Here is a 22,681-nt window from a genome sequence, read left to right as displayed (position 1 = left end):
GATACTGGTATCACATTGTGGGATGTAGGACGCACAACCTGATACGCGCAGTTGGCCGTACTGTCTGATGTATTACCTGGCAACAGCACAGCAGAGTCACAGTTTGGAGATGAAACCAGGAAGTGATCAGATTCATTGGGTAAAAACAGTACAGGGATCTAAGTTACTTTACTTAAAATTAGCACATCTGTACTCTTTTACATACATGTAAGCGATACATATTTGATTTATCCAACTTGCTATAAAAACCAACCTTGATATAAACAATAGGTATTTTTATTTTCTCCTTTAAATCTAATGTGTACTGATTACATATATGTAAAGGAGAAAACAAAAATACCTATTGTTTATATCAAGGTTGTTTTTTATAGCAAGTTGGTTAAATCTAATGTGTACTGATTACATATATGTAACCAACTAGCTATAAAAAACAACCTTGATATAAACAATAGGTATTTTTGTTTTCTGGGCCCCCTAGTCAATTTGGCAGTTGCTAATTTTCCAACTTCTTAAAAGTAGTCCTAATAGGTAGTTGCTAAATGAAACAGATTCATTAAACTTACATGAGAATGGTTTTATTTATATTTATTGTTTTTTTTTACTTACTCTGAAAGTGTTATACTGTGATTATGGTGCAACAACATCACCTTGTGCTTGCCAAACAAAGTTATAGTAGGATATTAAAGATAACATTACAGGGTTAAATGTCAACTGTACAACATGCCTGATGAAGCTGCGCATGCGCAGCGAAACGCGTTGCATCTAATAAATCCAATGATTTTACTCGGCTGCCTGATGGTTCCTCTCTGCGCCAGACAAACTCCTGACTCCCTGGTCTTTCGGTTTTAACTGTACAACAAGTCAAATAACTGGGTTATATATAAGTGGTTACTGGGCACTTGGAAGTGTTCCAGTAGTGCTGAGGGGGGCTGAAAATAGTTCCATTAGGCTGTGTTCACACAATGTATGCAAATACCCAATTAACATGTGCTTAGGCGTGGTTTCCAACTAGTGGTTTTAAACTAGAAACGGCAGAACATTTAACTGCAGTATTGCATGGCAGTTAATTAAAATGATTTCAGTTGCATACAAAAACCCCACAGCCTGCCTCGCAACCATGACATGTGAACAAAGCCTTCGCGTCAAACTAGGCATGCATAAAGTGGCATTACAGTAGTATGGCTGTATTCACATATTCAACAAAAGCCACAGATGGAGTTTCTGTTGACTTGTCTTATATTTCTTAATGCAAAAATTGTTCAGCCTTCAGCATAAAAAAAAATTGAAAACCCATGTACTGTTGGGGGTTTCTAGTATCTATTTAAAAATTGATCTATATTATAAATATATTTTATAACATTACCTTATAGCTTCTCTGTAGTATTTAATGGCATCAGTTTGAAGGCCTCGATCTGCTAAATTTTTTCCTATATTATAGTGCACCTGTGGGTTAAAAAAAAAAAAAAGCAATTTTCCTAAAGCTATGTTCTGTTTTGAACTAAGAAATAGAAGGATTATAATTTTCCATAGAACACAGATAATAATTTTTCTTTATTCTTGAGTACATCTGTAACTTTAAGGCGATTCCAGTCTGTTCTAAAGGTAATCACTAAGAAGGAGATTCTTTTCAAACGTATGGCTTTTATATGACAATTTTTTTTAACTTACTTTTGCTTACATGCAACCTACTTATCAAATAGTCACACGATCTTGATAAATAAATCACATGTAAGCAAAACCCGGTAAACCCGCTTACAAAAGCATTTTTTTAAAGTAGAAAAGTTTTCCCTTATGTTAATAGCTGAAGTTCTTTATCTACCTTTATTACAAGTAGCGTTGCAAGAGAGTTACGGAGAGGGGGGGGGGGGGGGGGGGGGGTTGGCGTACCGCATCGGGCGACACCCTGACAGGCCTGACTGGCACTAAATAGCTGAACTCCATCAATCCTGCAACAACCCATCCACCCTCCTGAGAAATAAAATGTTAAAAACATACTATGCAGCACCATGAATATCCGTACTCTGGAGGCTTTTTTGTTTAATTTTGAGCCTGCATTTTGTGATGTTGGTGGGCAGAGTCTTTCGTTGCTGCGCTGAGGCCGGAGTTTACGTCAGGAAGGAAGACAATGCAGCACCAACAGGCATATAAACAATAGTGAAGCCACAAAAAATTTTTTAAATGAAAAAAAAAATAAATGTGCATGAAGATGTATTACTATGGATGTTTTTTTTTTAAGGAAAAATTTTAGTCACACATATGGATTATTTACGTAGTCTGTAAAAATTCTTACACAATTTCCAAATAAATTAAAAAGGGTTATCCAGACAATTTTGCTCTAAAATCAAACATAAAATCAAACATCTATATTTGTTTACCCTTGCCTAACAATTCATTTTGGTCCAAAAACTCTCTTCACCTCTGTATGCCCTATAGCACCTGATGTAAAATCCTGGACACTTCCTGGTTCATGGATGCCAGGGCTGTGAGCCTGAAACTACATTTCCCATGCTTCAAATGTATGACATCCTGCCTGCTAGCAGCCGCCCTACTTGTCTTTTCCCGACCCACACTTGGCCCAATACCCTCCCCTCCTATGACTCACACAAACCCAGTGCTCCTAGTAAATGACCCTAGCTCATTTCCATGTACAGAGCCTGCTGCATTACACCAGTGTTGCCCAACTAGGCTGCATCAAGCTGTTGTAAAACAGCAACTCTCAGCAGGCCGGGCAGCTGGAGGCACCCTGTTTGGGAAACACTGCTTAGACCAGTTTTTTCCCAACAAGTGTGCCTCCAGCTGTAAAAAAAAACTACAACTTCCAACATACCCCGACAGCCTTTAACTGCAACAGCTGGAGGCACCCTGGTTGGAAAACACTGCCTCAGTTACCATGCCTTAGTTACACTGCCTTATATATAATGCTCTAGGCAGTATTACTCTCATTTGGCCGATAACACATAACAGGCTTAGATGCACTGCTTTACAGGCAGTATAACACATAATATACTTACACACAATGTTGTAAAGTCTGTATTACACATATTAGGCTGCAGGCAGTATTACACATTTTGTTGTTATAGGCTCAGCTGAGAACTGTGCCTTCATTCTCCTTTAGCTGCTGCTCTGGGAAAGCTGAGGAGGTCCCATGTTTAGGGAGCAGTGAATATAGATTAGGGAGGTGTGCACAGCTTCAGCCAATCAGGGACACTCACACAGCTCTCAGGTCCAGAGAGGCTGTAGTGTTACAATGCTGCGATGTTCCAGGCCAAAAATGGCTGCCGTCACTGAGAATAATGGGCTGCTTATTTATGTTGAACTGCTCTTGGCTTCCGCTACTGAGGAAAACAGTGAATTTCACCACTCTCCTAGATTACAACCAGGTACTGACAATGACCAATATTATATATATTTAGATGTTTTAGTCACAGCAATGATTAAAGATTTTACTAGAGTACTCCTTTACCGTAAAAAAAAATAAACAAACATATTACCGTATATACTCGAGTATAAGCCGAGTTTTTCAGCATGATTTTTCGTGCTGAAAACACCCCCCTCGGCTTATACTCGAGTGAACTCCCCCACTCGCAGTGGTCTTCAACCTGCGGACTTCCAGAGGTTTCAAAACTACATCTCCCAGCAAGCCCGGGCAGCCATCGGCGCCCCCGGTGAAGATAGCAGCCCGGACCACCTCCTCACCGGACCACCTCCTCTCCGGACAGTCCTGCAGGACCGGACCAGAACCGAGCGGAGGTGAGTACTCAGAACTAAAGGGGGTGAGAGGGGGCTGGATGATGTTGAAGGCCGCAGTGGTCTTCAACCTGCGGACCTCCGGTGGTTTCAAAACTACAACTCCCAGCAAGCCCGGACAGCCGATGGCTGCCCGGGCTTGCTGGGAGTTGTAGTTTTGAAACCTCTGGAGGTCCGCAGGTTGAAGACCACTGAGGGCGAATGATGAGAAGAGGATGATGAAGGGGGGGGGGTGTGGGGATGATGAAGGGGGGGGGGGGGGTGGGATGATTACAAGGGGATGATGAAGGGGGGATGTGTGGGATGATAAGGGGATGATGAAGGGGGGATGATAAGGGGATGATGAAGGGGGGATGTGTGGGATGATGACAAGGGGATGATGATGAGGATGTTAATGACGGGTCTGGATGATGACAGGGGGGGATGAGGTATTTCCCACCCTAGGCTTATACTCGAGTCAATAACTTTTCCTGGGATTTTGGGTTGAAATTAGGGGTCTCGGCTTATACTCGGGTCGGCTTATACTCGAGTATATACGGTAGCTATTCACTGCATGCAGAAATGTCAGAACTATTAAAATATAAACCTTAATGAAACTGCATGATGAAGGGCATAAACGTAAAAAAAAAAAATTTGGAAAATAGGAAAATTAAACAAAATCTATGTAAATTGGATATCGTTTTAATCGAATTGACCTAAATAATAATTAATTATAACAATTTTTTACTGTACACTGTGCAGAAATGAAACCCCACAAAATTAACAAATTTATTTTTTCTATTTTGCCCCACAAATAATTTTTTTGGCCTTTGCGGTAGATTTTGTGGTATAATAAGTGATGTAATTACAAAGTACAATTGTATCTGTATAAAACACGCCCTCTATTTACAAGCTTATGTGAATGCATATATCAATTGTACACTGCATATCCGATTTTGTGGCAGGACTGATAACCGTGGCAAACCATGGTTTTCAGTCCGGCCACAAAACAGGATATGGTGCAAAAATGAGCCGACCGAAGTAACTATCTGACCCCGGTCGGGGCACTTAAATGAATGAGATGCAGGACAGGTCCCGCGGGGATACGGCCGTTGCCAGTTTTAAAATTTTCCTGCCGGATTCGTCTGCCGTCTGGTTGAAACATGGTGTGCATGCACCCTTACTACATGTGCCCTATTAGGACAATGGAAAGTAATAATTTTCCTATTGACTAACATGCAACAACTGTATACTGCAAAAACACCTAATGAAATGCACAGATATAACAAATCCTATGTAAGAGCATCCTACAGTGTCTAATTGGTATGTTTTGTCAAAGAAAAAACTGCAAAGCAGCTGTATTGACTTACTTTAGCATTCAGAGGACACACATCAAGTGCACTTTGGAAAAGAAGCTCCTCTGACTTCCACTGATTACTTCGATAGATACAGCGCATCGGATAAAGGGTCAGCAGTCCAAGTACAACTATAGTCAGGAGTTTCTTAAAATAAAAATGGTTTTAAAAATTAAAAAATTTCCTGAAAATGTATCATTTTCTAACTTTGAAACTCTCTGCTTTTAAGAGAAATGGACATGACAAATCATATATATATATATATATATATATATATAAATATATATATATATATATATATACATATATATATGGATTCACATATGCAATAAGTCTACTATATGTTGGAATCATAAAGTTGACATGTTTTTACTTTTTGAACACATTAGAGGACTTCAGAGTATAGCAGAAACTTTCCAAATTTTCTGTTGGCAGAACAGCGGACCCCCCCCCCCCCCCACACACACACAACTGTGCCATCCTTTTGGACACTACACCCCTCAATGAACGTAACAAGGGGTACAGTGAGCATTTACACCTTACAGGTTTTTTGAACTGGAACTGTGGGCTGTAAAAATGAAAAATAAATATTTCTTTTTCACTAAAATGCTGGTGTTATCCCAAATTTTGCTATTTCACAAGGAATAATAGGAGAAAAAGACCCCCAAATTTTTAGCCCAATTTCTCCCGAGTAAAGAAATACCCCATATGTGGATGTAACGTGCTGTGCGGGCACACAACAGGGCTTAAGACTCATAGAGCTATGTTCGCATTTGAGGCCTATGACATTAAGTAGCTGACTGTTACATACATTCAAAGGAAAATTTAAAAAAGAAACAGTCACATGTGGCCCCATTACAGACAGTAGTACACCCCCTGAGGTATCTGTATAGGGGTGAAGTGCACATTTGAAACAGACGGGTGTTTATTTTCCTGGAATGGTTGAAGTGTAGTTTGTGAAAAATGACAATTGCAATTTCCCAACTGATATGCCACCTATGTACCCAGAACGATGACCCAGAGCATAGCCAAAAGTAAATCGTGTGCCTGCCACAAACCCTATGTTCTGCTTCATCGTTCTGGGAATGTTTTTTGTGTGGCCGAGCCTAAGCTGTTGCCTGCAAATGCGCACAGTCCTTAGGGAAGGAGAAAGCACTGCGTATTAGAGGCCTATGTTTCAGCTACATACATTTAGAATAAAAAAAAAAAAAAAAAAAGAAACAACCACATGTGACCCCATTACAGAAAGTACACCCCTTGAGGAAGGTGTATAGGGGTAACGCGGACATTTGGAATGGATGGGTGTTTCTTACATTTATTTTCCAGGAATCGATGAAGTGTAGTTTGTGAAAAATGAAAATTGCAATTTTTCTACTAATATGCCAATCAGGTACCCAGAATGATGACCCAGAGCATAGCCAAAAGTAAAAATTATGCCTGCCCCAAACCCTATGCTCTGAATCATCATTCTGGGAATGTTTTGTGTGTAGCCGTCCCTAATCTTTTGCCTGCAAATGTGTACAAGTGACTCAGTGACACATGACCTAATACCCCAAGAGGTGTTGTCAGGAGTATTATATGTTAAGGGGTTTTTGAGGTTTCAAATTTGGAAGACAATATACAGTGGACAGGTACATTGGGGTCCAATCAACAGATATTAAAATGTGGTAAGAGCAATTGTTAATGCAGAGGCTCGATGTTTGGGGCATGTGTCGCACTGAGTGGTGGTGTCCTCCCTTATCCCCCTCCTGCAACACATACTGCATTTTTTCTGTTAAGTCTGGGGCACACAGTGAAAGGTGCTTTGCACCCTCAGACCCCAAACAGTGAGTACGCTGCAAAAAAAATGTTTTTCTTTTTTTAAACTGTTAGCTGTCCCTGCTTACAAACAACCTGTCCCTGACAGGAAGACTGTCGGTTGGCACAATCCTGGGCAAGAATGGCACAGATAAGGGGGATCACTATGATTGCCGCACTAGCTCCGTTCTGCTCACCAACTACAAGGTGGGCAAAGCGGAGCATCAGGAGGGCAAGGTGAGGGCAACCCCTCCCACCAGTACTTGTGACTGACCGACCAATCACAGCGCTCCTGGAGGTGGCATCATTGCCACCTCCCATCTATGTGTGTAGGGTGGTGGATGGTGTGTATTACACCACCCGTCACTCTCCTTTTCTGGATCATCGGGAGGTGAATTATTTCAGCAGGCGTACCGTTCCGATCATCCCGCCCGGCGAGCCCCTTCATCCCCAACAGGTTAAAGTTTTAACTACATGTGTTCATGTGATACAATATGCAAGGTTAACACTGTAAAACATAATTGTTAAATATGATGTGGTTTTGACCATAGTACATGGAATATGGTATATTAGGAGTACTATTATATTAACTGTTTTTACAATCTTACCTTTTGGTTTAGTTGTTTACAGATTTTACTGTAGCCATATGTGAGTAATATACAATATCCCACACTAGGCAGGTAGAGGACCCTTTCAGCAACAACAAATCCAACGCGGAAAAATAAATTACTTGCAGGAACGAAAGGAATTATGAGAAATCCCAAGCCCATAGTGAGGATTCTGTTACAACAAAAGGAAGCAAGGACACTTTAGTTTAAGAAAGAAAAAAAAGCAAACTATAATATAAAAAGAATACTGCTGTTCTCTTTATGCATGTTTTCTAATGTTAATTTTTCTATCTTAAAGGGAATTGATTAGGGAGATACTGAAACATGTACTTTTTTTCTAATATGTTTCCATTTTCTAATTGTAATTCTAATTTATTAAATATTTCATCTATCTTGCTGAAGCTGTTTTAAACAGCATTTAGAGATATGCTTTACAGCAGGTCCCATGCAACCATACACAGGAGGTGTCCCATTGACATAAGAAAAGGCTAGTGAGAATACTCTGTGACCATTGAAGAGGTCATTCTACAGGGAGGGGGAGGCTGAGCTGTGAGCTTTATCTATTGTCTTTTCTATGTACTGGTGTCACCTTTCACTGTAATGCTGTACAGACCACTTTCCAAAAGCCATCTCCTTATTACACGCAGTGCAGGGAGTCTGTTTAAATTTAGGCTTAGTGGTAAGAATAGAACCTGCAAAATTTCAAGATTATTTAAAAATATAGGTCCTAAAATGGAAAATTAGAAGGAAAAAAAATAAAATACACAAACAAAAATGATTTAACCCCTTAAGGAAAGGAACAATTTTGATTTTTGCACTTATGTTTTTAACTCCTAGCCCTTAATAGACATAACTCTTATTTTTTCATCTACATACTCATATGAGGGCTTGTTTTCTGCAGGACCAATTGTTCTTTGTAAAGACATGTCTACATTTTAAATAACATATACTCAAAAACAAAAACAAAAAAAATTGTGAGATTAAATTAAAAAAACTAATATGCAATTTAGCAAATGTGTGTGGGTTTCTTTTTTACGCTGTACACTCCATGTTAAAACTTACTTTTTACTTTGATACTTTAAGTCGGCCTGATTCTATCAATACCACATTTATATTATATCCATCAGGTTTTACTAATCTTAAAAACATTTCTAAACTTTCATAGATTTTTGGGGGGATTTTTTTTACTTTTTTTTGTGGGAGGTGAAGTGATAAAAAAAAAAATATAAAAATAATAATTCTTGTTTTTTTTCTTCTTTCATTTACCGTAGGGATAAATAATGTTATATTTAAATAGTTCTGACACTTACACAGACAGGGTTACCTAACACAGTGGTCCCTCAACATACGATGGTAATTTGTTCCAAACGAGCCATCGTTTGTCGAATCCATCATATGTTGAGGGATTTGTGCAATATAAAGTATAGGAAGCTGTACTCACCTGTCCCCGCCGCTCGAGATGGTGTCCCCGGGCCTCCGCTGGGCTCTCCGCTGTCTTCTCCGGTCCTCTGCTTTCTTCCGCAAGGCCTTACTGGGCCTGCGTAGCGACGTCATTACGCCGCTGCGTACGCCATTCATATTGGATGACGTGCGCAGCAGCGTATTGACGTCATCAGAGAGGGCCGAGAAGACACCGAAAGACCAGCGCTGGACCCGGAGGGCACCCCGGAGCATCGTGGAGGGGTAAGTAATACTTACTGCACCACACGGGGAACATTAAGCTGCTATCCGGCAGCAGCTTAAGCATTTGGAGCTGCCGGATAGCACTTAATGCGATGGCCCTGACATAAAAAAGCATCGTATGTCGATGCTGACATCGACATGCGATGGCCTCTGAGAGGCCATCGTATGTCGATTTCATCATATGTCGGGGCCATCGTAGGTCGGGGGGTCACTGTACATTTATGTTTAATTATGTTTACATGTTTTTTATATGAAAAATGTGAAAAGGGGGGTGATTTGAACTTTTAATATGGAAGGGGTTAATATGTTTTATAAACTTTTTTTTTTTTTTTTACATATTGGTCTCCTTAGGGAACTTTTGGGAGAAATAATTGAACTGCATTGATCTGTGTAATCTGCGCTCCATTGGTAGAGTCAGCTGCAGAAAGGCTCTATTCATTACAGAGCTGCAGCCAGTAGATAAAAAATGGTAAGACCACTATAGTGCATCACCCCCGTGATCACGCTGCGGGGGAGCGATCCACCCCATGCCAGCTATTAGCCGTGGCCCCTAGATACTGAAATCATCTGGGGGTCGCCGGGTATAAAGCAGGCTCCAGTTAGGAGCCCGCACCATAAACTCTGCGGGGCACCATGATGGACTAGATCAGTCATGTGTTGCAAAGGGGTTAAAATATGTTAAACATAACACAATTAACTGTGTCAGCGGAAAATGGCCTATTGTTTAAATCAAGTTATTAAGAACTGAAATTAAGCATTAATGTTATATGCAAGGCATGGAATCTGGTAAGTACGGAATGGAAGTATCTATCCATATCTCTAATAAAGGCAGCACCTAACCCCACAATATACTCAATGTATATGCAAGTGAAATTTGTGACTAGATTTTACCAGGACACGGCATGTTTTCTGTTTGAAGGTATTAGTTAGGAAACTAGTTAACACTTTTATTTTTATACAATGTTGTAATTAAAATGTAATATTTAATACATTTGTGTAGTTTTGTAAACATCGTTGACAAATCCGAAGGAAAGAACATTGTAACATTACACTGTCATATCATAATATGCTACCCTTTTCACTTGTGAAAGCAGTGGATGAGCCAGACTACAGGATACTTAGCAATATAAAGCAATAAAATTATGCTATCATTTATTAGCTGTGTCTAGAAATGCGGGTTTCATGAGTTACTGGCTCCCTACTGATCAAAAAAAGCAATGCTTCCATTATTCGAAATATACAGAGAACTCACCTTCTCGTTTGGCCATTACTGGAGAATAATGCCTGGTACATTAAGCCAAACAAGCAGAACCAAAGTGCTGCCGGTGCCATTATCCGAGAATCACGGAGAGATTTAATAAGAGGTATACAGCCCATTGACCAATCAAAGCAGAGCCACCATGGGCACAGCAGTAGCCATCCATTTAAGGAATAATAGTAATTATAGTTTATTACCTGTCATTAAGAAAAAAAATCATTCCATATCTCATATACAGTGTTAACAGAATTATCAGTACAGGTGCACTTCCCTGCATATGTGAACATATATACAGAGGGGGGAAAAAAATCTAAATGCCATATTTAGTTTCATTAAATGTATTCGCATAAATTGTTCTTTATCAGATTTTGCTTGTTTTTTTCCCCAGTTGATTAAGAAAAGCATTATTTTACAAAATATACCTATGTTTGCAAGGCATTACTGCATTTGCAGTGTTTACTTGCCATATGCAGCATAGGCCAAACATAGCCATAGGTTCTCTTTTACCTGACTGATGCAAAAAGTGTCCCCTTGACATATGTTGGACTGGTATGTGTTGGCATCTTTCTCAACTTCATAATAGTAATAATAAAAATAAAAAAAACTAACACAAAGCAAAAAAAAAAAACAAAAAAAAAACACACACAGCTTGGCATAGGTATACATTTGGAAATTCTCACACATACATTCATACAAGCAAGGAATTTGCACATAAGAGTAAATTCTTCACTCAATACATTAATAATACATTTTGAAACCAGGCACATTTTTCTTTGTTGGTGGCTTCAAGCAACAATTATAAAATTGTGCCAAGTAAGCATTTCATCACCTATATATGTTTGTTTCATTTATTGCAAATAGAGTGGAATGATTCAGATAGAGACAGTCACTACATACATAGTAAATAGTTTGTAATGTGTGCTAATGACTACATACTAGAAGAAAAGGGAGCTGCAAAATACCTGTATACATGTAGAACTGTGTGTACTATAATATCCGTTTGATTGTCCACTACATCAACTGTACAACTAAAAATCAAGCATTTACTGCAGTATATCCATATATTGCATTTTTGTAACACCGCTCACTACCACATATAATTATAGCATATAAAATATTTTAGGTGTTCTATTATTTTAAAAATGGCACGTGGCTCCAAGCCTTGAGTCTTTTAATTTTCGCTTTGTTCAGCTTATGCAAGTTGTATACAGAATTGCTGGAAGTTCCATAGACCTGTATTAAAATGAAACTTAAAAAGACTATGGACACCTTTGTAATTTGTTTAGATTAAAAATGTTGTGGAACAGCAATGAGCAGCTTGTAGTATATTATAATAAATGCAAGCTGCAGAAGATGAGTTTAACAGTGAATTTTTACTCTGTATGTTTATTTTTGTGAACGTGTCTGTAAGCTTTAGGCTGCATTCACACAAGATTTTTTTTCTTTTGGTCAGTGTTCTATAATTAAAAACCCCTCTAACCCTGGGCTAAGCCCAAGGCCACAAAAATTCTTATTAAGTTCCCAACCCTACAACTTAACTTCTATTATGTACAATATTAAAAATTAATTTGTGAGAATTCTTTAAAAATATGGGCCCTGCATGTACCGATTCCTTATTCTCAAATACTGTAAATGGAGTAGATCAATGATCCGTTATCAAAATATCTCATTATATGTTACACCATAGATCAGTGGCCTGCATTACCAATGTATAACAAGTAACACAGGGCTTCGCTGTTAAAGGGGTATTCCGGCTTTAGACATTTTATCCCCTATGCATTATGTGCAGAGCTGCGTCTCCAGACTCGGAAACCAGAAGTTTTCGGGACTGGAGAAGTGACGTAACACCACGCCGCCCTCATGATGTCATGCCCCCTCCAAGTCTATGGGAGGGGGCGTAACGGCTGTCCTTAAAGGGGCATATCTGGACATATACCAACATAGGTGAGCACTGGTTCATTTTGCGAATATTAATATGCCCGTTCCAGGAAAAATCTTTCCAATCTCACTTGCTCAGGTGCGAGTAAGGGGCGGAGATTCAGGTCCACAATACGGGTTAAGTCTCGAGGGACGACCACCCCCAAGTATCGGAAGGATGTGGGTTGCAAAGGGAAGGGATAAGACAGTCAGTCAATCTCTGTACCACTATTGGGTCAAGAGACACATTCATGGCCACACTTTTGGTACAATAGATTTTATAGTTACTAAGCACACCGAAGTCCTCGAGGACCGACAGAAGTGCGGGGATCGAGATATTCGGGGAGGAAATATAAAGCAGGAGACAGGGCTTGTGCAAGGATTTTTGCCACCCTAGGCGAAAGCAAATATTGCCACCCCCTTGACCCTGCCCATTGACATGACCCACCTTACTACGGAGGTGGCACATTGTAACAAACCTCCTCCTCATGTAATCTCCTTACTTCTGGGGTGACACACTGTAACAAACCTCCTCCTCATGTAATCACCTTACTACTGGGGCGATACACTGTAACAAACCTCTTCTGCATGTAATCTCCTTACTACTGGAGAAACACACTAAGGCTAGGTTCACACTACGGAATCTCCGGGCAGAAAATTTCCGTCCGGAGATTCAGAGTGCGGCCAGCGCCGATTGAATTATTCGGCGCTAGGACCGCGCGGACATTGTAGTCTCCAATAGACTGCAATGTGTTCCGAGAGTATTTCCTCCTGAAGAATGAGCAATGGCATTCTTCAGGAGCAAATTTTCAAGCAGATATTCCGTTCACAAATTCCAAAGTGTTAATTTGTGAACGGAAACCCATTCGCTATACAATACATTTAGTAAGCAGAATTTCTGCCTGTAATTTCAAAGCAGAATTGCAGGCGGAAATTCTGTAGTGTGAACCTAGCCTAGCAAACCCCCTCACCTTACTACTAGGGTGACACACTGTAACAAACCCCTCCTCATGTAATCTTCTTACTACTGGGGTGACACACTGTAACAAACCCCCTCCCCATGTAATCTCCTTACTACTGGGGTGACACGCTGTAGCAAACCTCCTCCTCATGTAATCTTTATACTACTGGAGTGGCACACTGTATCAACCCTCCTCATGTAATCTCCTTACTACTGGGGTGACACACTGTAACAAACACTAGTTGAGGCAGGGTAGGGAGGGTTCTGAAGTGGATGGTACAGTGGATCTGTCAGCGCTTCTCAAGCTAGTGATCGTCTGTGACAGCCCCCTGTCCCACAACATCCCAGCCCTGCCACTCGTTGCTGGACGAGCGCTGTGTGAGCTCCACTGTATACCCCCCTCCTGCTCCTCCAGCAACGAGTGGCAGGGCTGGGGTGTTGTGGGATGGGGGGCTGTCACAGACGATTACTGCTTTCGCTTGCAGCCTCCTCCAGCATGATGGGGCCAGGGGAGGGAGTTTGAGTTTTCAGTGGAGCGCTGTACAGACCTCCTCCAACATGGGAGCGGCGGTGGTGCTATCAGGGCTGTGCTAGGTGGTAAAAAGCTAACTGGTTGCGTTTACTGCAACAGACAGTGTGGCGCCCCCTCCAGGGGCCGCTCTAGGCGGTTGCCTACTTCGCCTATAGGCAGAGCCGGCCCTCGCAGGAGATAATCAGCGAAAGCAAAACATTTAAAGTGCATATCCTTCACTTGAATACCCTGTATCGCCGGACAGAGTCGGACTGCCTGCAACAGATGTTTCATGACCAGAACTTAGAGCAGTGGGGAGAGAGGGCAGCCATGTTGGGTACCATTGCGAATCAACAGGGGCCAGGAAAGAGAGCCATTAATACACATTCTCGCAGAAGGATTGCTATAGAGCGCTAAAATACAGCTGAGTGCCAGGGGGCTAAGCCCTAACTGCTCCAAGAAGCCCCGCAGGGATCCCCAGCTCACCAGGTCAAAAGCCTTTTCGGCATCTAGAAACAACACAATACAGGGAAACTGAACAGCCTGAGCATGGTGGATAAGAGAGAATGTCTTCAATGTGTAATCACAAGCCTCCGTGCAGGAACAAGTCCCACCTGATCCGGGTGAACCAGGGAGTGAGTCACAGCGCTAAAAATTTCTTATATAACTTAGCATCCACGTTTAGGAGCAAAATCGGTCAGTAGCTGGCACAGAGGTTGGGGAGCTTACCCTCCTTGGGAATTACTGTGATAAAGGCGTCAAGAAAGGAATCTGGGAATGGCGAGGTAGGGGAGATGGCATTAAGGGCAGATAAGATATGAGGGGTTAACTCTGACTAGAGCACCTTATAAAACCAGGCAGTGTAACCGTCCGGTCCCGGGGATTTCCCGGACGGGGAGAGGGAGATGGCAGCCTCAACCGAGAAAGGCCGGTCTAAGGCCCCAAGGGTTGAGAGGGCCGTTGTAATGAAGAGTTCTGTTTCTTGAAGAGAACTGTGTACCGAACAGCTGATGAAAATTCTGAGTCAGCACAGGCACTGTGATAGGCTGAGGCGCACACACCCGCATCATACTATTGGTTGGTGTGTGAGGGGGGGGGGGGGGTGCAGTCTAGCTCTGCTCATTATTTTGCTGCCTTGCTGCCTGGACACAGTTCTCTACAACCCCTCCATACTCATGAACTCAGCTTTTCCCTATCTCTATGCTTTTCCCGAGGCTTTTCCCTTGCTGCCTGGACACAGTTCTCCGCAACCCCTCCACTCATGTACTCTTATTCCCCAGCTTTTCCCGATCTCTGTGTTCGCCCTGGCAGCTGTCAACCCCCCCCCCCCCCCCCCCCCTTCTACGCCCACTCCCCTTTTTCCATCTGGAGAGCCACAGTTTGGACATCACTGCGCAATGATCTCTAAACTGTGGCTCTCCAGATGTTGCAGAACTACAACTCCCAGCATGCCCAGACAGCAATCGGCTGTATGGATATGCTGGGAGTTGTAGTTTTGCAACAGCTGGAAGTCAACAATTTAGAGATCACTGCCCTAAGGGTATGGCCACATATCGCAGAAATGCAAAATCATATGGATTTTCCACTGTACATTTTAGTGCAGATTTTGTAATTAACAAAAATGTTTTCATTCTCCTGCTGTGTCAGGGGGTAGGGGGGGTAGCCAGAGCGAGCACAGAGATCGGGAAAAGCTGGGTACATGACAGTGAAGGGGTTGCAGGGAACTGTGTCCAAGCAGCAAAGGAAAAGCTGAGTACATGAGAGTGGAGGGGTGGCAGAGAACTGTGTCCAGGCAGCAAGGGAAAAGCTGGGGAAGAGGGAAAAGCTGGGGGAAAGCACAGAGGTCGGGAAACACGGAGTACATGAGAGTGGAGGGGTTGCGAAGAACTGTGTCCAGGCAGCAAGGTATAAGCCTCGGGAAAAGCTGGGGAAAAGCTGAGTACATGAGAGTGGAGGGGTTGCAGAGAAGTGTGTCCAGGCAGCAAGACAGCAAAACAGTGAGCAGAGCTAGAAACTTCAAGAAACAGAATTCTTCATTACACCGTACACTGTAAAAATGAAAGAACATCTGAGACGGGCCTCGCAGGAACTGTCCCTGACCCTGAAAGGTTGTATAACTGCATATAATAAGTATGCAAACACTCTAAAATATTAGACGTGAGGTGCTCAAGAAGCCCCTCAGCATTACTGATTGAGGGAACAAAGAGGGAAGCTCTCTTATTGTTACTACAAAAGTGCAAAAAGGAAAAAATGGCTCGGTCCTCAAGGGGTTAAAAATGATCATACACTTCGCCTTGATCACATTGTGTGAGGTCCCGGATGGAGAAAGTGGGCGTTCCCCCGCAGGCGCAACGTCACTGGCCCCTGCGAGAGCTGTGCCTTGCCATGCCCTGCACTTACTTCCTGAGTGTGGTCTCCTGCCAGGCCGGAAGGAGACCAAACTAACTGTTTGACTTGTGCAGGGAACAGAACAGAGCCACCTAGTGTGAGAATTTTAACAGCAGATAAATAGCAAAGTGTCTTATAATTACATTTTTAATTGTCTTAAAATTACCATATAATTGTTGTACTCGCCGATACCAATTACAAGTACTTTTATTTTAACCCTTTAAGGACTTAGGGTTTTTCCATTTTTGCACTTTCGTTGTTTCCTCCTTGCCTGTTAAAAATCATAACCCTTTCTATTTTGCAACAAAATTTCATATTATGGCTTATGTTTTGCACCATCAATACTACTTTGCAGTGACAGTCATTTTACCCAAAAATCCACTGTGAAACGGAATTATTTTTTATTGTGCGACAAAACTGAAGAAGAAATGCAATTTTGGGGGCTTCCGTTTCTACGCAGTGCATTTTTCGGTAAAAATTACACCTTTTCTTTATTCTGTAGGTACATACGATTAAAATGATACCCTAATTATATACCGGTAGGTTTGATTTTGTCGTACTTCTGGAAAAAATCATAACTACATGCATGAAAATGAATACTTTTAAAATGGTCATCTTTTGACCCCTATAAACCTTTTTTATTTTTCCGCATACAGGGGGGTATGAGTTCAAATTTTTTGCGCCGTGATCTGAAGTTTTTAACGGTACCACATTTGTATTGATCGGACTTTTGGATCGTTTTTTTATTCATTTTTTCATTATATAAAAAGTGACCAAAAATACGCTATATATATAATTTTTTATAGTTCAGACATTTCCGCACGCGGCAATGCCACTTATTTTTAGTTTTATTTACACTTTTTTTTTATGGGAAAAGAGGGGTAATTCTTACTTTTATTAGGGAAGGGGGTTAAATTATCTTTATTAACCTTTTTTTCACCCTTTTTTTTATTTTTTATTTTTAGCAATTTTATTGCCACTAGAGGCGGCTATAACAATGCACACACTGATCTTCTACACAGATCACTGCCATGCATTAACATGGCAATGATCAGTGTTAACGGCGGTCCTTTGCTGAAGCCTGGATTTCAGGCTTGAAGCAATCAATCGCCGATTGGACGCTCCCGAGGCAAGTAACGGACCTTCCGCTCACGTGCTAGCTGATCAGGACATCGCGATTTCACCGCCATGGTCTCGATCAGCCCGACTGAGCTACCAGGAGTGTATTTTTATTACTTTAGATGTGGCAATCAACTTTGAATGCCGCGTCTAAAGGGTTAATAGCACGCGGCACAACGATCGGTGCGGCACGCTATTAGCCCTGGGTCCTGGCTTTCATTAGCTGCCGGGACATGACCCCGTGTTATAGACCGTGACTGGGTGCAGGGTGAACAGATACGCCATGCATCCTTAAGAGGTTAAAGGGAATCTGACACCAAGGTGATCTGGCTTCTGGCGCTGCTTATCGTGTTGATATGTGGGTTCCTTGTTGTGTGCAATGGAGGCTGCTGTAGTATGAGCAAAGATTACTCTCTTCTCCATTGAGCAGAGCAGGGAATTTGCATTGGCGACGAGACCAATGTCTCCGGAGCTATTGAGCTGATGTTCACATGGTGAACGTCGGTAGAAACCGGGTCACCTGAACTATCTACCTATAAATTTAAGTAAGTGCAGGTGGCTCTGCTGTAAGATTGCCTTTAATAGTAGGTAGTATCCCCTTGTAGGTAGAATAGATAGTTGCAGACATTAGCAGCCCCCTGTAGACAGCAGCCCCCTGCAGATTTTAGTAGCAGCCTCCCCCCTTGTAGTCAGCAGCCCCCCCTTGTAGACCGCAGAGCCCCTCCCCCTTGTACACAGCAGGCCCCCCTTGTACACAGCAAGCCACACCCCCACCCTCGGTAGTGCCACTGGTAGTTGCTCACCTGCAGCTGACCTCTGACATGTGTTGCCGCTCTGCTTCCCCGTTCTCCCGTCCGCATCATGGCGTCCTATGGAGGAGCATGTGACATACACGTCACTCTGCTTCCTCCATAGCGTTACGCTTGGCGCAGTGGAGGAGGTGGAGTGATGTGTGTGTCACATGCTCCTCCATGGGACGCCATGATGAGGATGGGAGAACGGGGCAGCGGAGCGAGGTATTAAGGAGAGGATTGCCGCACTGCAGCAGGTATTGGGGACATTAAACGAGTCCCCGATATCATGCAAATGCTGGGTATCCATAACGATGCTAGTAATGGGACATCCCTATTACATAAGGAACAATATATTAAAAGTTTTGTTTGGTGACAGGTACTCTTTAAAAGAAGAGGCTTGATGGATCCAAAGATTGAAGAGCCTCTCACCCAGAGATCTTAACGAAGGAATTTCATATGCAGGGTTTCTTGAATTTAGGTATTGTAATTAAAGGGGTACTCGGCCCCTAGACATCTTAACCCCTATCCAAAGGATAGGGGATAAGATGTCAGATCACCGGGGTCCCCTGCTGGGGACCCCGGGATTGCTGCTGCGGCACCGTGCTATCATTACTGCACAGAGCGAGTTCGCTCTGCGCGTAATGACGGGCAATACAGGGGCCGGAGCATCGTTACGTCACGGCTCCACCCCTCGTGACGTCACAGCCCGCCCCATCATTTCAAGTCTATGGGAGGGGGAGTGGTGGGCGTCACGCCCCCTGCCATAGACTTGCATTAAGGGGCGGGCCGTGATGTCACGAGGGGTGGAGCCATGATGTCACGCTGCTCCGTCCCCTGTATCGCCCATCATTACGCACAGAGCAAACTCGCTCTGTGCAGTAATGATAGCGTGGTGCCGCAGCGGCGTTCCCGGGACCCCGGCGATCTGACATCTTATCCCCTATCCTTTGGATAGGTGATAAGATGTCTAGGGGCGGAGTACCCTTTTAAGGCGACATAATATACTATTTACACTTAAGTTTACAGTGAGTTTAGTTTTACCAACCAGCTCAATAAAGATATACTTACCTGAATGAAATCATATTATTAATACCATCAATGAGCTATAGATTGTGTGGTATATAGAGCATAATATCCATGATACCCAAGAATGGGATATTGGTGGAATTTTATCATCAAAGGATTATGGATCAACTGTTATTATTCACGGTATAGATGGATCTTCAGAATCACCACTAAATCAAGAGTTCTATGCACTTTAATTGGTCACAATGCTGTTATCGCATGCAATTGGTATGCTGACATATTTTTTTATGAAAATGAACCATCTCTCTTAAAGGGATACTCTGCCCCTAGGCATCTTATCGCCTATCCAAAGGCACCCAAGACATCTGGTGCACGGGGCGAAATTCACTCCGTGCCGGATGATTGGCTCCGTGCCCCGCTCGTGACGTCACAGCCATGCTCTCCCAATATAAGTCTATAGGAGGGCGCGGCCATGATGTCACCAGCTTCTGGAGATGCACCAGATGCTGTAAATGAACGCAGGGTGCAGCAGGGAGATTGCGGGGGTCCCTAATGATCATGCAATTTATTATCAGTTATTCAAAAACAATCACTATAAGTAATTCAACAGTTATAAAAGAAAAAAGAAAAAAAAAACAATCACTATAAGACTTGACCATGATAATATCATCAGCCTTGTTAGCATTATGCAATCGGTTGTCATAAATACTATTATTGAATCAGTTGCTCCTATACCATCAAAACACTGCTGTATCCATTGGAGTGCACATATGCGCACAAGGGAGATTCACCATGTGTGAGACTAGGTCAGATCTAGATGATAATGCACATGGAATGATGATGGCATGGATTCACCTCCAGGAGATTGTAGGACTGACAGAACTGGGTGCCGGACACTGGCGCTTAGGATGTATAACAAGGGGCTAAGCCTGATGATGTGGCTAATTTTGTTTATGGCAATTGGTGGAGTAGTGGCTATAGAGGATGGAACCACACCTGAAGGGTAAGTAATTGTGCCTAACTACACGTGATAGGCTAATTTACCTAAGGGGAGGACCAAGATACCAGATAAATACCAAACTGGTTGCAGGTATCAGTTGATGCCCAATTTTCCTCCTGAAACATTACAGTAGTAACGAAACATGTAGAGGGGGCATATCTGTTGTTTTGACAGCGGAGCCTTGCGTTGTTTGTTCTACATTGGTACTGCAGGCCACTGATCTATGGTGTAACATAGAATCAAATATTTTGACAGGAATATTGATAAGGAATCAAAAATTGATAAAGGAATCAAAAATTGATAAGGAATCAAAAATTGATAAGGAATCAAAAATTGATAAGGAATCAAAGGTTAAGTTTTAGGCGTGGAAACTTAAAGGTTTTTGTGGCCTTGGGCTTAGCTCAGGATCAAGAGTGTTTTGATTTGAATTGACTAACCAACTCTTGGGGTAATTGGTGAATATTTTATGTAATTATACATGTAAATCAAAATCAGAAAAGATCAGACAAAACCTGTAATGGAAACATTTGTATCTCTTGTGTTTTATGGACTCATTGCTTGTATAGGCTTTCAAATAGTGACTGAAATACTGCCTTGCTAAAGTGGCATCAAAAGGGGTATTCCAGCATTTTATACAATTTATATATTGCCAGGGCCATCAAAAAATAGAAAACAAAAATAAAAAACCTGTACTTACCTACCCTTGGTCACCTGCAACTCCCATGTTGCTCTTTGCGGTCCCCCAATCTCATGTCTTCTTCCGGCTTCCTCAGTGCAAGAACTGTCTGCTCAGCCAATCACAGTGCAAAATGGGACACCCTTGCAACCAGTGACTGGCTAAGCAGGCAGGTCGATCTTCAGATGCTCATTTTGAAGGTAGGACCTTGGGGGACTGGAATGCGGCGATTGGGAGCTGCAAGTAAGTTACGCAAGTATAGTTTGTTGCTTTTTTTTCTATCTTTAAGCGGTTCTGACAATCTATCATGCTGAAAAAATCTCTTTAACCCCTTCCTGGCATATGACATATTAGGTACATCATATGTCAGGTCAGGTACTATGAAGCAGGCTTAGCATCTGCTATTTGCAGCTGGCACCCACTGTCGGTGGCCAGCATCGTTTATCATTCCAATGCTAGTTGCTTGGCTACCTAGATGCCACAGCAGTAGAAACAGTGACAGGTCTCAGTCCTGTCTGGCAAGGCATACCGATTGGTTACAATGGCAGCTAGGGACTTGCTGAAGGCCTTCGTGGTTTCCACATCAGACATAAATAGGAGATTGCAGAAACAACAGTGCACTGAATTTTATTAGCATTGCAGTGAACTGTACAACTAGTTAAATGATGTTCTAGAAATATAGAAGTTTAAAAAAAAATAAAAAAATTAAAATTAAAATCACATGTTTACTATTTTTTTTTAATATACCCGAATTACAAAAAAAAAAAAAAAGAAATACCCCACAACAGCATTATTGGGGTTACCAGTCCTTATGGCACTGTTAGCTTTAATTGGATAGTGTCAGTGTGCAGGAACACACTACGAAAACATTCTCCTACAGTAGTATTGCAGTAGTATTTTCCTACAGCAGCATACTGCATTGGCAGAAAGAATCAGATTTCTAATCTCTCTTGTACAAACATGTCCTGATTTATCAAAATCTGAAAAACGTAAGAGATTTTGCCCAGAGAAATCAACCAGAGCTCAGCTTTCACTTTACCAGAGTTTGTTAAGAAAGGAAAGCTTAGCTGTGATTGTATGTTATGGGCACAATCTTTCCAGTTTTTCTCTCACACATTTTGATAAATCAGGGCCAATATGTGGGTCCAGATCAATTCATGTGGACAATAGTATAATTTTTTTTTCTTTCAAAAGCACTTACTCCTAAGTACTTACTCTCACAAGTAGGTTCTCAGCAAAAGATGCTGGGTTGTCAACATCAGAAAACCCTGGAGGCCCTGTACCCATGATTCTCCATCGTATGTATAGCATGCATATAGCCCCAGCAGCCAGAAGACTTATTCTTGAAATCAATCCTTTTTTTAGAAATGACAAATGCTGTTATAGAGAAGGAAAAAGAGCAGGGCATATCATTATTCATGGTATGTTAAATCTGCATCAACCTAAAAAAAATATTTCCTTCCTGTTCTTCTACAGAGGATACCCGAGACACAAGATGATCAGCAGCTGGCTCTTAACATGTTTACATATCCTGGGTCATTTTTATTCGTGAACTTGTTTCCTTTCTTTTATTGAAATATGGTTTTTCTTGTGCAAAGTTCAAATAAAAATGCAATTTTATTCCAAATAACTTTCCAACCACACCTTGCAAATATGGCATTTGCTACTTTCTACCAAAATGAGATTGACTATGTATTCCCACAGTAACATCAAAATCAAAAGGCAGAGTTTTTTTTTTTTTTTTTTTTAAACAATAAAAGGACTTCTTTCAAGAATGCAACGGAGCGACAGACATGAGATCACACTGTGCAGTAACTGAGAAGCCCAGAATCTGTTCTGAATAGGGAATGGGAAATTGAATA

General features: G+C 41.9%; 1 protein-coding gene across 1 annotated transcript in view; it reads right to left on the bottom strand.

Annotated features, from left to right (window-relative positions):
• Positions 1 to 22,681, bottom strand: part of TMTC4 (transmembrane O-mannosyltransferase targeting cadherins 4) — a 170,178-nt gene that overhangs the window by 41,179 nt on the left and 106,318 nt on the right. The window contains 5 exon segments of the mRNA XM_056555675.1: positions 1,364 to 1,443; positions 5,097 to 5,228; positions 7,487 to 7,658; positions 10,422 to 10,624; positions 22,035 to 22,196. Coding sequence (XP_056411650.1) covers positions 1,364 to 1,443; positions 5,097 to 5,228; positions 7,487 to 7,658; positions 10,422 to 10,624; positions 22,035 to 22,196 — 749 coding nt within the window.

This window comes from Hyla sarda, chromosome 2 (assembly GCF_029499605.1).
Source record: "Hyla sarda isolate aHylSar1 chromosome 2, aHylSar1.hap1, whole genome shotgun sequence".
NCBI lineage: Eukaryota > Metazoa > Chordata > Amphibia > Anura > Hylidae > Hyla > Hyla sarda.
The sequence above is the reverse complement of the archived record's forward strand: the minus strand, read 5'-3'. Positions and strand labels throughout refer to the sequence as shown.